This window comes from Hippopotamus amphibius, chromosome 13 (genome assembly GCF_030028045.1).
Source record: "Hippopotamus amphibius kiboko isolate mHipAmp2 chromosome 13, mHipAmp2.hap2, whole genome shotgun sequence".
Taxonomy (NCBI): Eukaryota; Metazoa; Chordata; class Mammalia; order Artiodactyla; family Hippopotamidae; genus Hippopotamus; species Hippopotamus amphibius.
Window position 1 is genome coordinate 97,810,572 of NC_080198.1, and position 17,248 is coordinate 97,827,819.

The window sequence follows — 17,248 nt, forward strand, 5'->3', positions numbered from 1 at the left end:
TACAACCACAGCTCAGGAACAGGATAACACTATGTTTCTTACTTATACAATGGGACATGGCACAGCTCAAACGAATGGACTAGAATCAACGGGTTTCAACATGGAGAGACACCAAAACATAACAGTGAGCTTTTAAAAAGCAGACACAGACCAATACTCACACACAAAACAATACTCTCGAGATACACAGTGAGTACATTAAAATATACATTGAGAGAATACAAGTTTCTGTGGAGAAGGGAAGGAGGGAAGGCAGGTGGGAAATAGGATTGGAGATGGTATGCAATGGGGACTCTGATTTTGTCAACGATGTTTTCTCTCTTCTATTTAAAACAATCTGACTACATTTTGGGAAGATGAGTACTATGGCTGTTTTATGAAATTTTTCTCTGTACTTCTCTGCATTTGGTGAAATTAAAGAGAAACGAAATGAATGTCTAGAATAATCTACCAGATATGTTAAGTTTAAAAAGCAAGGGCAGGGCTTCCCTGGTGGCACAGTGATTAAGAATCCACCTGCCAATGCAGGGGACACGTGTTTGAGCCCTGGTCTGGGAAGATCCCACTTGGTGTGGAGCAACTAAGCCTGTGTGCCACAACTACTGAGCCTGCGCTCTAGAGCCATGGAGCCAAAACTACTGAGCCCACGTGCCACAACTACTGAAGCCCATGCTCCTAGAGCCCACACTCTGCAACAAGAGAAGCTACCACAATGAGAAGCCCCCGTACCACAATGAAGAGTAGCCCCCGCTCACCGCAACTAGAGAAAGCCCATGTGCAGCAACGAAAACCCAGCAAAGCCAGTAAATAAATAAAAATAAATTTATTAAAAAATAAAATAAAAAAATAAAAAGCAAGGGCAGAAAAGCATTTCATATAATTTCTTCTGAAAAAAAAAATGTGTGTAAAACATTTTGTGGATGTTTATTCCCCAGAGCTTAGAGCAGAGCCTGGCGCTTGGTAAGTACTCACTAAGCATCTACTTAATAAGCAAATGAATGAGCATGAAGTCAGTGTATACAATCAGACTCATTGTATGATTCAGATTTAATTCAACACTTACTCCTTCTCAGTTCAGGTATCCCCAGGAGCCTTTGTAATCTTTAGTCTGAATCACACAAGATGTTCCTCACATCACAGCTGTTTCTTGTCCTTGAGCTCTTCACAGATATTTAATTACTGTTCAGTTTGGGAATCTCATTGGCTAAAAAATCATAAACTTGAGTTTCCCTATGAAAGTAAAAAAAAAAGCAGTAATCTTGGAAATAAAGTTTAAGTTTCTGAAATATAAATAGCTGTCTTAAATTTAATGCACTTTGAATTCTGCAGGAAAAAATGAAGCCACCCACTGAAGTCACCCAGATAGTTGTATAAAGTGCAGTGTATAAGGTGAAGCAATAGGATTTGAAGAAAGCAGAGATGAACCAACAACTGACAATAAAGAAAAGAAAAAGTTAGAAAATCTGACAGTACAAGAATTTATAGAAAAAAAAAATTAAAAGCTGAGCAACATGCTCTAGAAAGGCTCATTGCCCTGCGAGTTTTACTGTATGATAGCTCAGTGATATCACTGTGACACCAGTATTTCAAGAAAGCACACACAGCAAATGCTCAACCTTTGTTAAGTAAATAGAGAAAGAAATTTGGTAGGGGTGAGGAGACAAAGTACAATCTTTTTAAAAGTTCAAAAATACCAAAAAAAAGTAAGAGATTATGAAGGATCTTCAATGTGCCAGGCACTGCTGGCATCAATAAGCTTATAATCTAACACAGTAAACTATTCAAAGGCAGTGTTAAACATACAACAGTAAACATGCATAAATATACAGAAATAGTACAGACAAAATGATGTGATGAGAGGGATCAGATTCCCAGAATAGGTATCACATGAAGAAAGTTTTAAAGAAACAAAAGGAGTTTGACAAAATGCAAGTGGAGGGAAGGAGGCACAGAATGAGGTGTCTGCTCACCAAGAGGTTAGGTCCTCAAGTGAAGCAGGAAGTGCAGTAAACAAAAAGCAGGTAGAAAGGAATTATTCCTGACAGTCCCTTAAATCTCCTGTCTCAAGCAAGCAGTGACAGTTTTTCTTTGAAGCACTGATGGAGGAGGCAGCTTCATACTACATAATGCAGCTGTACAACAGTAGGAAGAAACATTTGTACTATTTAAGTCATTTCTCTTTCTCTCTTTTTTTTTTACTCTCCAGCACACAGAGTTGAATCTTCATGAATTACTTTAATTCATGGACGATGGAGTGTACAAACGTACAATGGAAACACTGGGAGCTAAACCCCACTCTGCAGCTTATCAGATGACCCAGCCATCAATTCCTCCCCTCAGAGAACATGGCTGTGCATCAGCCCTCACCGTGAAGTCACTACTTCTGTCCGGTGCCCAGCATTCATTCATCCCCTTCCCGGGTAGATTAGTTTGCTAGAGCTGTTGCAACAATGTACCCCACATAGGGTGGCTTAAACAACAGAAATTTATTGTCTCACAGTGACGGGGCTGAAAGTTTAAAATCAAGGTGTGAAGGTGCTCACTCTGAGGACTCTAGGGAAGATCTGTTGTAGATCTCTCCTGCCCTCCCATACTGCCTTCACTTATGGCAGCATGACTCCAATCTTCATGTGGCATCCTCCCTGTGTCTGGATCTGTCTCCAAATTTCCCCTTTTATAAGGACACTGGTCCTAGTGGATTAGGAGCCCACTCTACTCCAGTATAGCCTCATCTTAACTAATTGCATCTACAACAAGACTATCTCCAAAGAAGTTCACATGCTGTAGTACTGGGGGTTAGGACTTCAACACATGCATTTTGGGTGGAAACAATTCAACCCACAACCCTGGGTTTCCTCCTAAGGGTCTTTCTGACTCTTAGTATATAATAAGTAATTAAATATTATACAAACTGGGGGAATATGAACATTAAAAAAATAAGCATTGAAGACTAAGTCTAATGTTCTATAGACTCAGTAAAGGCCAGTCCATTGGATGAAATACATGTGAGTAAACGTCTGGGGAGAAAAAAACCTAAAAATCTAGAGCTCTGAACTCTGTTTTGTTCCACTTCAAAGAAATCAAAACAAAGAGCTAAAAATTATAGAAGATGCATCATGGGTGCTGTTTATACCAGAAATACTAATTGGGACTTCCTAGGTTGCCCAGTGGTTAAGACTCTGCCTGCCAATGCAGGGGACACGGGTTCAAGCCCTGCTCCAGGGAGATCCCATATACCGCGGAGCAACTAAGCCCGTGAGCCACAACTACTGAGCCTGCACTCTAGAGCTCATGAGTCACAACTATTGAGCCCATGTGCCGCAACTACTGAAGCCCGTGTGCCTAGAGCCCATGCTCTGCAACAAGAGAAGCCAACACAATGAGAAGCCCATGCACCACAATGAAGAGTAGCCACCGCTCGCCACAACTAGAGAAAGCCTGTGTGCAGCAACAAAGACCTAACGCAGCCAAAAAAGAAATTAATTAATTAATTAAAGAGGAAAAAAAAGAAATACTAATTGATGTTAAATTTCAAACAGTTAACTCATAATAAAAAAATGTAAGCCTTGGCCCTACATCAAAAGATTGGGGAATGAATGTTTTAGGTTCCTTGATTTAGAAATCTTTTTATTTTAGGCAACACACTTATAGGAACAGACATGGAGAGATGTCCACCATAAAAAGTGAACAATTCAAGAGACAAAATAGGCAAAGTATCCCATTTTTTTCTTAAGAGTTCCAATATATTTGAGAGCATGTTTGCAACCAATTTTGAAAGGATTGGACCTATTATGAGTGAATGAATCTAGAGAGTGATCGTTGGTGCCACTAACACCACAAAAAGAAAGGGACTTCCCTGGTGGTCCAGTGGTAAAGAATCTGCCTTCCAATGCAGGGGACGTGGGTTCAATCCCTGGTCAGGGAACTGAGATCCCACATGCCTCGAGGTGCCACAGCTACTGAGTCCACGTGCCTCAACTAGAGAGCCCGAGTGCTACAAACTACAGAGCCCACACGCCCTGGTGCCCATGCACCACAACTAGAGAGAGAAAAACGTGCACACCACTACTAGAGAGAAGCCTGCGCTACAATGAAAGATCCCGCATGCCACAACTAAAGATCCTGCATGCCACAATGAAGATCCCACGTGCCGCAACAAAGACCCGATGCAGCCAAGAATAAATTAAAAACAAACAAAGAGAGATAACCAGATGTTATCCATCTCCTGAGGCAAACGCTCAGTACCATCTATAAACTGTTATTTCTCCCAAAATGAACCAGCATCTGACCTTTATAGGTACTAGTTTACACGAAATGCAGAGGACAGAGAAACATGTTAAGAACACCATGAAGATGGAATCAGTAATATTCGGCCCATGGGAAATACTATAGGAACAGTAACTAAGTTCTTCAACAAATAAATTGCAAGGGGGAAAAGACATGGAGGGGCATACTATAAGTTAAAGAGACATATTAACCAATTACAATATATTGGCATCATTTGAATCCGGATTCAAACAAACTGTTCTAAAATTTGCATTCATGAGACAACCAAGAAATGTGAACACTTCCTGAATATTTTATTATATTGAACAGCTACTGTTAACTTTCTACAGTGTAGTAGCATGAGGTCTTTATTTTTAAACAAATACACTGAAATATTTACAGAGGAAAAGATAGAAAAACTGGGATTTGGTTCAAAATGAAGGGGATAGGTAAGAAGAGTGGGTAGAGGTAGAAATAAATAAGACTGGTCATGAGTTGAGTTGCTGAATGTAGGATGATGGGTAAATGAGGGTTCCTCAGACTCTTCTACCTGCGCACATATTTGAAATTCTCCATGTTAAAAAAAAAGTAAGGATTTGATTGGTATACTCACTTTGGAAAACTGTTCAGCAGTATCACTAAAGGTGAAAAAAAATGTTTATGCTATGGCCCAGAAATTCACTCCTAGGCATATGCCCAGCAGCCATGTGTATATATAATCACCAAAAGACACATACAAAAATCTCCATGGTAGCACTAAGTATAAAGGCGCTTCTATGGACTGAATGTTTGTGTCCCCCCAAAATTCATGTATTGAATCCCTAACCCCCAGCATGATGGTGTTTGGAGGTGGGACCTTTGGGAGGTAATCAGATGACGTCATGAGGTTGGGCTCGTGGAGGGATGAGTGTTCTTGCAAGAAGAGGAAAAGCCCAGAACCCTCTCTCTCTCCACCCAGTGAGAACACAGCAAGAAGGCAGCCGTCTGCAAACCAGGAAAAGGACTCTCGCCAGATGTCAAATCTGCTGGCGGCTTAATCTACGATCCAGCCTCCAGCACTGTGAGAAATACATGTCTGCCGTTGAAGTCTATGGTATTTTGTTACAGCAGCCCAAGCTGGCTAAAAGAAGCCCCAACTGGAAACCTCTCAAATGCCAAACCAGTAGGACAGATACATAAATTATGGTATATTCATGTGATAGAACAGTACCCAACGGCAGTGCATATTTACAACCACATGCAACAATACTGGATAGATCTCACAAGTAAAATAGAGAATAAAAGAAGCCAGAAACCAAAGAGAACACACTGTGTTCCGCCAGGCGTAACAAACCTACACTGCTGAAGATCAGGAGAGGGTTATCTCTGAGATGAGTTGGAACAATGATCAGGAAACAAGAGAGGGTTCTTCTAGAGGCCTAGTTACACAGATGTGTTTAGTTTATGAAAAGCCATCAAGCGGTGGATTTAGGTGTACTTTTCTGTATGCATAAAATTTTTTTAAATATTTTTTAAATTAAAAAAATAGGAAACTGTGATTTAGTAGGTGGGGCCCAAGAATCTGCATTTGTAACAAACTCCCAGGTGACAGTGACATTGGTGGTCCAAGGGCCACACCAAGAGTAGCACTGAGCTGGGCCCTAGTGCTCAAGTGTATGTGAGAATTTCCGGAAACAGCCTCAATGGACAATGCACAACCCACCCCCACCCCCATGGCCTCCTGCCTGTAGCTATGGTTGGTGCTACAGGTTTACTGAGAGACGCCAGCTTTCCACAGTCTGCAGACTCCCATGCACAAATGTTGGCCTGACATTCCAGAACCTATCTGCCATCTGCCCATAAGCTACTCCCCAAGCTTGTGGCCTGACAACCTCCTGGACACGCAGGCCTCTGGTCTCATTGCTGTCCAGGCCACATCCTGTAAGCTCCTGTCTCAACCTGCATCACTCAGGCCTCTGCGTGTGCACCTGCAATGCTCTTGTCTGCTTCCTGAGCTCTTCCACACTCGCACAGCTGAGTTCAAATGCTACTTCCTCCAGGAAGTCTTCTGCGATTGCTCCAGCGTGACTAATCCCTTCTCTGGACAGCCATGAGCACACTATTCACACCTGACTATGAGCGTGGACCACCCTTCCTGTATCACAGCTGACTGCGGAGATGGAGGTCTCTGTGCTCAATGTCAGCCTTTTGAGAGCAGGGGAAGCCAGTGGATGTCATCTCTGCCAAAGAGCACCAGGCCAGGGACCCAGGGGGAGCTCCCTGCATAGTTACAAGATGGAAACTCAAGAACTTGGAATCAGACAGCTCTGAATCTGGTTCCATCATTTTTCAGACATATGACCTTGGGCACATCACTTAATATCTCTGAGTTGTTCTCTGGGAGAACTGTGTAATAGGTGTGTGTAGAAGTGTGCAAAGAAGTGTGTAATAGGTGTCAGGGGCTGAATGACTGCCCCCAAAAAAGATATGTCTAAGTCCTGACCCCGGGAACCTGTGAATATGACCTCATTTGGAAAAAGGGTCTTTGCAGATGTAATTAAGTTAAGAATCTTGAGATAAGATCATACTGGATATAGGATGGGCCCTAAATCCAATGATAGGCGTCTTTTTTTTTTCCTCTTTTTTTTTGCGTGGCATGTGGGGTCTTAGGTCCCCGACCAGGGATTGAACCCACGCCCTCTGCAGTGGAAGCATGAGTCTTAACCAATGGACTGCCAGGGAATTCCCAATGACAGATGTCTTTATAAAAGAAAGCAAAGGGGGGCTTCCCTGGTGGCACAGTGGTTAAGAATCCGCCTGCCAGTGCAGGGGACACGGGTTCGATCCCTGGTCCGGGAAGACCCCACATGCCACAGAGCAACTAAGCCCGTGCATCACAACTACTGAGTCTGAGCTCTAGAGCCCGCAAACCACAACTACTGAGCCCATGTGCCGCAACGACTGAAGTCCGCGTGCCTAGAACCCATGATCTGCAGCAAGGGAAGCCACCACAGTGACCAGCCCGAGCACCGCAAGGAAGAGTAGCCCCTGCTTGCTGCAACTACAGAAAGCCTGCACACAGCAACAAAAACCCAAAGCAGCCAATAAAAATAAATTAATTAAAAAAAAAAAAGCAAGCAAGCAAGCAAAGGGAGGGCTAAGCCAGAGACACAGAAGGCAGCCCTGTGAAGACAGGCAGAGACTGGAATGATGCAGCCACGAGCTAAGGAACAGCTGGAACCACCAGGAGCTGGAGGAAGCCATCCTGGAGCAATTCTGGAAGGAAGGATTCTCCCCTCCAGCCTTCGGCCTCCCCGAGTGCCAATATCTTGATTTTGGACTTCGGATCCTCAGAACTATGAGAGAATAAATGTCTGATGTTTTAAGCCACTCAGTTTGTGATGATATGTTACAGCATCCTCAGGAAACCAGTACAGTGGGAGCCAAAAAAATCCTTGTTCTTCTGTCCACGTGATCACCAAGATGTGAGATTAATTTAAAAGCCTGTACACATTCATATTTTACTTAACAAACATTTATATAGCACTTAGTGTTTACCAGACAAGGTCCTGATTCCTTTATAAATATTATTTAAATATTATGGTGATCCCCAAAGTCCTATTATTATTATCTTCATTTACAGAGGCAAAACTCAGGAACAGAGCGTTGAAGTCACTGGCCCAAGGTCACAGAGCTCGTCAACATAGAAGCCAAGATTCAAGCCCGGGCAGTGGCTCTAGAGCGCAGACTCACCACTACCGCCCAAGTGTCGGGCTCATTTCTGAACCTAGACCCCAGGCAAGCAGAGGGTATGTGGCAGGCCTGCTGCAGGCCACCCCTCCTGTGATGTCCCTCCTGCTGTACGTTTGTGTCCCAGCACTGCCCCATCCGGACCACACTGGACAGCTGCTTCTCCCAGTGTACATTTTAGAACTTCTCTTCCACTCAGTGGACAAGCGATGTCTACTACCACGTGGGTTTCATCCAACAGCTGCTGGGGTGGCCTCTCTCTTTATTTACATTCATACGTGATGTCTCATTTCCTGCACGTATTTCAAGGCCTCAGAATGGACATCATCGCTGGGGACCAGGAAGCTTTCCTTCCTGCGTCTTTTACGGGACCGGCACACGTTTATTTCCCAGAAGGGCACAGCCTGCCTCCACTGCTCACTTAAGGGAAGGCAGGGGCGTGTTTCAGGACTTTGTGGACAAGCTTATGGGAATACGGTCAACGGGACTCGTTTTTCCGTCGAGCATCGGAAGCTGTGCTGTGAAGCAGAAGACACATCGGGTGGATTAGAGGGATGCCCGTTACAGTCTCCAGACACGTCCCCTCCCAGGAAGCACGGGGGAGACAAACCCAGGTGCAGGCGTCACAGAGCTCTGGGTCAAACCCTGGCTTGGTCCCTCAGCCGTCAGTGTGTATGACCTTGGAAGAGTCCCTCAACCTCCCTGAGTCTCACTTTCCTTATCAGCAAAGTGGCAACTGCGAGCCTGGACAATCACCCCAGTCTGCCTGGATTCAAACCCTAGCTCTGCCACGGGCTAGTTCTGTGACCCTGGTCAAGGCAGTCAGATCTCTGGACCTCAGCTTCCTCTTCTGTGAAATGCGATTAATGGCCCCTCATTGCTGAGTTGTTCAAATCTCTGGAAGCAGGCACACACTAGCTGTTTGCCATCACCGTTGTTAGGATGCAAAGAGATGACAGCTGAAGACGGCCCGGCACAGTGAGTAACACCCGGGAGAGAGGACTGATGCGTGCTAGTCCTTTCCCTCCGTGACCTTATTCATGGCCAGGGCCACTGCCAACATGAGTCACGTGATCTAAAGGAGGCAGGGCCGGCTCTGTCTAAGTAAGAACATGCACATGCTGGATATAATAAAACACCCTGATTCTAGGTGGACATTGGCATAGACACACCTATTGGGCTTCGGCCCAACCACCCCTTTCCTGGGAACCACCTCGCTGCCTGTGATGCCACGGGGCCAGCGATGCGCCACAGCGCCAGGCCCACGCACAAGGTGTGACTGTGGCCGCGGCTACCCAATGGACCCGTGGTTGGTGATTGGCCACAGGCAGGACTGGAATTGAGACTTGGGACTGAAAGAGAGAGAACGCCCAGACACTCTCCAGGAAGCTGGCCTGAAACCTATGACGTTGGCAGCCTGGTTCTCCAACAGGAGGACTGTGGGATAGGGGGAACGTAGAGAGGGGGATGGGAAGGAGGAGGAGGAATGAAGAGACCATGGGGCAGAGAGGAGCCGAGATGGGAGGCAGGTCCAGTCCCTGCTGGCTTGTCCCCTCCCCGCCCCCTCGAGTGTCATGAAGTAACCCAGAGTCCTGATGATAAACCCTCCCTTTTTTTTTATTGAAGTATTATTGATTTACAGTGTTGTGTTAGCTTCTGGTATACAGCAAAGTGATTCAGTTTTATATATACATAAAATAATATATACATATATTCTTTTTCCTATTCTTCCCTATCATGATTTATTGTAAGATACTGAGTACAGTTCCCTGTGCTATACCTTTAGGACCTTGTTGATAAACCCCTTTTTCAATTGCCTTTGCTAATAGGTTTCTGTTACCTGCAACAGAAAGACTCTCACTTAATATCACATCCTGATGGCATCTCAAAGTCTGTGGAGACCAAGCTTAACTCTTTCCTCTTCCCCACTTCTACCACTTACCCAACTCCATCCCCACACCCACCAACTCCCAGGAGCAAATCAGATTGGCTGAAAATGCTGTTAGAAATAGGTCAACCATCATAAAATCTAATTTCAAAATATGCCAACATAGAGTGGAGAATGATTTTAGAAAATTTCTATAAAAATAAAAGCAGAGGAGACTTCTTTTTTGCTTGCTGCGTTAGAAAGGCTCTGATCTGGGTCATGATTTATACCAAACGCATCACAGATACCCAAAACTGGAAAAGGCACTGCTCGCTGTCCACACCAGATAATCTGCAATGCACACTTTCCATGTGCAAAAATTACTACTTTTCATGGTAACTCATGATCATTTTAAAAGCAGGATGGTCAAATAAAAGGGAAATCAATTACCCACAAAGTATGCTGTAGAATATAGGAAAAATAGTCCTGCAGGTGGAGGTTCTCAATCTGCCACTGGCTAGTGTGTGCTTTGAACGTGTCATCTCGTCCTGATTTAGTTTTCTAATCTGTAAAGGGGATGTAGCAAACAGAAATAAGACCACCACCGTCTACCTCCATCATCTACCTCTCAAAGTTGTTGGGAGATTCAAATGAGCTAAGACTTTGCACAGCATGCCTTACAGCAGATCCTGGGGGCAGGAGGAGAGAACAAACAGAAAAACAAAAGCCCATGAGATGCAGATATTTTTGTGGGAGTAAAGACGACTCAGTAAACTAGCACTGCATCCAAGTCCTGGCTTCTAGAGCCAGTTCTGCTGCTGTGGGGCTTGCTGGCGAGACACGGCCACTTAACTCCAAAAGCAACAGAATCGCTTCTTACAAGGCAGCTCCAAGTGGAATGTCCCTGAGGGAGCAGAAGCAGGACATTGTAAAGATCCCCACCCCCCCGAGACACCTTTTCTTCCCTATGTCCCTCAAGACGCCAATGTTGGCATCAAATTTGGTCAATTCTTCCTCTCAAGCAATAACACTAATAGCAGCCCCAATGTAGTGAGGATTTTTCTCTGTGCCTTTCAGGCATGGTTTTAAACACAGGCTTTACGTGCATCATCTCATTTCAGCCTCACAGATAAAAGCTATCGAGTAGGTGATGAATAGAGCCACAGTTACAGCTATGAGAACAGAGGCTCTGAAAATTAAGTTGGCCAAGATCACCTTGCAAGGTACGAGGCAAGAGCTAGGACTTAACCCAAGTCTTGTGGACATAAAATGGCCCTTCCCCCATTACCTTTGCTGGTTCCATGTGAGTTCGCTGTGACCACCCTGTGGACCACTGCCGGAGCCTCACCCTCCCTGTGGACCTACCCCATCAGCTGCTGTCAGATTCTTTTCCCAAAACCCAAGTCCACTTCCACGCTGGCTCACTGCACCCAGCAAGGGGCACCACAGAAGGCGGTGCTTTCAGTAATGATGGTCAGGGGGACTTCCCTGGCGGCGCAGTGATTAAGAATCCACCCGCCAATGCAGGGGACACGGGTTCGATCCCTGGTCCAGGAAGATGCCACAGGCGACAACAGTTGGAGTCCTCCAGCTCTAACTCCCCAACCCTGGCAGACTTACTCCGTGAATACACACTTCATGGGTCCACCATGAACCACCGTCTCCTCCACTCCCTGGAGTGCCGTTTCCTCTGCCTGGAATGCTCTTTCCCCAACTCCTCCTCCCGCTGCCACCACACACACACACACATCCTGCCATCAACACCCATTCTAGGTTAATGAATGGACAGATGATTCCTCCCCAATATAAGCCATCTCTCTTCTTAGTGAGCAAAGCCTAGGGTACCACATCTCTCCTGCAGCTTCAGATCAGGGCAAGATTGATCAAATATGCACACCAGGTTCTAGAGCACACTCTGCCAAGCTGTACAGTTACTTGTCTGCCTGGTCCAATCAAAGCTAATCTTTTCTTCTATCCAGCAATAGGCCTTTGTCTCAAGCCCCAGCTAAACAAGACCTTTCCAACTTGTAGTTACCAGGACAGGCTTCTCTTTAGAGAGTTCCAAATGCAAAATTGGGTTGGAAACAGGAGGTAGACATGGAAAACTCCCCAAAGATGGCGTGAAAAGAGGGAGCCCAGGTTCCAGGGCCATCCCTTCTTCTGCTGCTCCTGCACTGGGACTGTGCACTCAAAATACTTCTTCTCTCACGTGCAAGAACAGACCTGTGGGTTATTATCTCCTGTGAAGATGTTACTTCACAAAGGACTCATCCTGAAGTCTGTTTTGGTTAATGTATTAGGTTAGGTAAGCTAATACACAGAAATCCATCTCTATATCCGTCTCTGTCTCTCATCTTCAGTTATGAAGATATCTGCCTCTGTTTTGGTGCTTATAAAATGCAGTGGCCCCAAGGTTCACAGCAGCACTATTTACCACAGTCAAGACCTGGAAGCCACCTAAATGTCCACTGACAGATGAATGGATAAAGAAGATGTGGTACATATATACAATGGAATACTACTCAGCCATAAAAAAGCATGAAATAATGCCACTTGCAGCAACATGGGTGCACCTAGAGATTATCATACTAAGTGAAGTCAGCCAGACAGAGAAAGACAGATTAAAAAAAAGAAAAAAAGCAAAAGGTACAAATGAACTTATCTGCAAAACAGAAATAGACCCACAGACATAGAAAACAAACCTATGGTTACCAAAGGGGAAAGCAGGGGAGGATTAATTAGGAGTTTGGGATTAACAGATACACACAACTATATGTAAAATAGATAAACAACAAGGACCTACTGTATATCACAGGGACCTATACTCAATATTTTTTAATAACCTATAAGGGAAATGAATCTGAAAAAGAATAGATGTATGTGTGTATATATATATGTATATGTGTGTGTGTGTATATATGGGTGTGTATATATATGTGTGTATATATGGGTGTGTATATATGTGTGTGTATATATGGGTGTGTATATATATGTGTGTATATATGGGTGTGTATATATGTGTGTGCATGTATACATATATATAACTGAATCACTGTGATGTACACCTAAAACTAACACAATATTGTAAATTAACTATATGTCAATTAAAAAAGAAAGTCATGTGCTAAGGGATAAAAAAGCTCACGAGAAACCATGATTGTCTCATACTGTCCTTTATATTGCAAAGCACCTAATGAGCACTTTGAAGCTATTACAAAATCTAGCAACTGGGTGAAAGAACATGAATAATGGGATGGTGGAAGAAAGCCAACATTCCAAGACATCACCTGCTAAATTCAATATGATATTCTCTAAGCAACCTAACAATTGTTTTTGAAAGGGGTAGTGCTGTTCTGCTTCTGGTCTATTTCTGGGAATTTCTTTCTCCTACGTATTGATGAAGGTCAAGGGACAGTTAAGGCGAACACCCTCAGCTTACATTAGGATTTAAATTCTAGACTAATCATGATGCTGCAGGTGAAAATCCTAGGATGCATTGGAAGCAGGATGTCTTTTAACCTGATTATTTGAACGATGACCTTTAAAAATACTGTTTTTCCTTGTGAAACAAGTGTGAGGAAGTCTTCCTATGAAATCTAGAGGGAGAAAAATAAAACAACATATGGAAAGAGATTACAGGATTAACTAATTACATGATCTGCCTTAGAAGGACAGAAGGAGGCTTCGCGATCTCTTTAAAGAAGTAAATTCATATTAAACAACTGCATTCTACGCTTTTCACATGAAAAAAACAAAGAAGCCAAGACTAAAAACACTAGTAGGTATTTGTTTATTCAATGATATTTACATCGTCTAAAAATAAACAAAGAGACTTTTACTGACAATAGTGAATTTGTATTCAACATGAATTAGTAAACTCAGTTTGTTTGTTTTCTACTTCTGTCCTTTGGATTTCCAAATTTAGTCTTTGAAGCAGTGACATAAACAGTAAGGAGTACTCATTCAGGACTCTCTTCTATGACAGTAGGGCTCAGAGTGACTTACTTCACTGAATCGAAATTTAAACTAGCAAAAAATTGAGAACTACACTTCAAACTTTCAGTTGCTTAATCTGAGACAAAGAAATGTAAAAAATTCTATATAAATGTATGTTAAGAAAATCTATAAACTGCCTGTAATAAAAACAGGTGCTGAAGTTCACTAAATACTCTCTGTCTCTCTCTCCCTCTGTCTCTGTTTCTCTCTCTCATACACACACACACACACACACACGCACGCACACACACACACATAATCTTCTTATGAACAGTGGCTGGCCAGCTAAGGAAGACGATAAAGGTTACTACAAATTTTACAATATTCAGTATTCAAATCTTTGTAGGTTAAAGAAGAAGCTTAAGCTAGATTTAACATTAAATCAATAAAAATTTAGACTGCCAAACCCTAATAGCAGACACTTCCCACAGACCATTTAAACTTTCATAATCCCATTCCTGAAAACACATACCCCAAAGACTTCCTAGTACAGATGAGCCGCAATGGAAAGGCCAGACAGCACGCGCACGCGCACACACACACACACACACAGAACAACAGCACGATGCCATGAAAGCTCTCTCCTGGCCTCCCATGCAAACTCTTAGAACTAAAGCAAGTAAGTGACCCTGGGAACAGGTACAATCCAGCCTGGCCTTGCCCTGAGCAGTGCCAAAACTGCATTTTGCGGTGGGTGGAGGAGAGTTAAATTTGTAACTTTAAATGGCCATGAGAGGTCATTATTAACTTCTCGTTCCATGGCGGAGGATCTGCATTTCTACCCTAACTTTTACCTTTGGTGTGAATGCAAGAAAAATTCAACACTCTAACCGAGAAACAAAACAAAACAAAACAAAACAGGAGGGGAAGCGGGATAAAGAAGTGGGAAAACAACACAGCAACACAGTTTGATTTCATTTGCTCGTCGTCACATTCCTGCCAACCTGTTTAACTAACTTTTCTTAACTTCCGGCTAAATACTTTCTGCTCCTGTGCAATTCAGTCACTTTGAATCTCAGACTTTATCATACGGAATGTATTCTACCCTTATCATATTGTCATTAACAATACTGTGCATATAGCCTTGAGTGAGTCTGGAGACAAATTCTATCTTCTCCGCCATCGGCACTTACCTTCAGGGAAAGCGTTTGGCTGCACCACGTGGAGAAAGACGTGCACGATTTGAAAGAAGATGCCAATGGGTCCAGCTTCATAAGAATCTTTGGTCTCGTAGTTCACTGCAGGAAATTCAAATTCCAAACCATCAGGACTGTATGTGGATGACGGCGGCCCCTGTGACAGGGTGCCTTCACACAGCCCTAGCAGCAACAGGAAGCCGAGGAGAAGAGCCATAGCTAGCAAGATGCCCCAAACATGAGGTAGAACTGGGGGACTCCCGCGTCAGAGGTTCTGGAAGCCTCGGGGAAGACAGGAGTGTGTTTCTGTGCAGGAGAGGCGTGGTGAGGGCTGAGTCTGCGGAGTCCTTGGTTTTCTGGCCAGGTTGGCATGCGGTGAAGGGTGGCAGAGAATCTTCTCCGGGGGTGGGGGAGGGGGGTCAGTCGATCAAAGCAGCATCCCTGGCAGGGAGAGAAGGGGCAGGGGTCACTAATGCCTGCAGCCTGCCTGCACCGGCAGCTTCCCTGGAGGAGAGGCTGCAAGGGCTTTAGAGCAAGCCCTCAGCCTAATCCGCTGGCGGGGAAGCAAACACAGAGTCCGCTTCCAAGCGCAGGGGCAGGAAAGCTGGACGGTTCCACGCTGGGGGCCGGACCCAGAAATACCAGGTAGTATGATGAGTGTGCAGTCTTAGAAACCGACATTTATCAAGCACTTACCACATTCCAGACATGTCTACATGCTTTACAGGTAGGACCTCGGTTAAGGTATTATCCCATTTTACAGATGAGGAAACTGACTTAGGGAGAATTTCAGTGACTTGCCCGAGGTCACGGTTGATTCGTGTGGGGCAGAATTCAAACCCAGTAGTTTGCTTTCAGAGCCCAAGCTTGGACTCTCCCCACTTCCTACAGAGCCCTCCCTCTCAGTCAGAGCAGCAGAGGCCCCCAGCAACAGATGAGGTGCTTATTTTTCCTTCAGTTTTGGCTTGTTCTCCCCATCTCTGGAGATATGTCTTACTCCACCTTTTATTTTATTAACGAGCTCACTGATCTCATTTCATCCTCTCTTCACTCACCCTCCAAACCAAACGAGATGAGCATGGCCTCAAGGGCAAGGATCAAACTCTTTAAAGCCGAGTGACTCTGGTTTCTGTCTAACGCACTCACCAGGTAGCCCTGATGGAAATCCCTGTCCCAAGTGACCACGTGGACAACTGAGGTCCAGGTGATGAGAGGCAGAGCAGACGGAGACTCCCGCCCTCCCCTGGGGAAGGGGAGAAAGCTCAGGAACCTAAAATCGGCTACCAACCCAGTGTCTAGTGACCCTGTCCTCCTCAAGTTTCTCTCCCCAGAACGGAATCCAAGGCAGGCATACAGTCGGGGCACAGTAAGAGCTGCTGAATATGAAACTAAATAAGCCAAAACAACTGCTCTGCTTGTACCACTGCATCAGGCTAGAGGAATCAAAAACAACTGGGATGCTCTGCTTGCCCATTCTTTTCTGGGGTCAGGGACACCCTGATTTTATTTTGTACATTAGATACACACCCAGTAACTTTGAAAATAAAGAAAGGGTGCTCCTGAAACACACAGTGCAAGATGGAGCAGAGAGACCACCCAGAAAGCGACACACAGTACAAAAGGCTAGAGGACCCACCACCTGTATTCCACAAAGTCAAAGAAAGCTCCAGACAAGAGGTAGGATCTAGGGCTTCCCTGGTGGTGCAGTGGTTAAGAATCCGCCTGCCAATGCAGGGAACAGGAGTTCCATCCCTGGTCCGGGAAGATCCCACTTGCCGCGGAGCAACTAAGCCCATGTGCCACAACTACTGAGCCCATGCTCCTCAACTACTGAAGCCCGCGAACCTAGAGCCCGTGCTCCCCAACAACAGAAGCCACTGCAAGAAATAGAGACACAGATGTAGAGAACAAACATATGGACACCAAGTGGGGAAAGTGGGGAGGGTTGCGGGGGGAATGAATTGGGAGACTGGGATACCAAATTGTACACTCCAAATATATGCAGTTTATTGTAAAAAATAAAAAAATTTTAAAAATAAATAAAATTAAAAAAAGAGAAGCCACCGCAATGAGAAGCCCACGCATCACAACAAAGAGTAGTCCCCACTCTCGCTACAACTAGGGAAAGCCCGCATGCAGCAATGAAGACCCAACACAGTCAATAAATAAAAACAAATTAATTAATTTTTTTAAAAAAAGAGATAGGATTTAATGAACTGTGTGAGTGAAGACGTACATTCACATCAGGTCCCCT

At 44.4% G+C, this 17,248-nt stretch overlaps 1 protein-coding gene across 3 annotated transcripts in view; it reads right to left on the reverse strand.

The window, feature by feature from the left end:
• PROM1 (prominin 1) overlaps positions 1 to 17,248 on the reverse strand; it is a 118,181-nt gene that overhangs the window by 95,053 nt on the left and 5,880 nt on the right. For all 3 annotated transcript variants that reach the window (XM_057705236.1, XM_057705234.1, XM_057705235.1), the window contains exon 2: positions 14,992 to 15,435. In XM_057705236.1, the coding sequence (XP_057561219.1) occupies positions 14,992 to 15,211 (220 nt within the window). In that variant the 5' untranslated portion in view covers positions 15,212 to 15,435. The remainder of the gene's footprint in view (positions 1 to 14,991; positions 15,436 to 17,248) is intronic.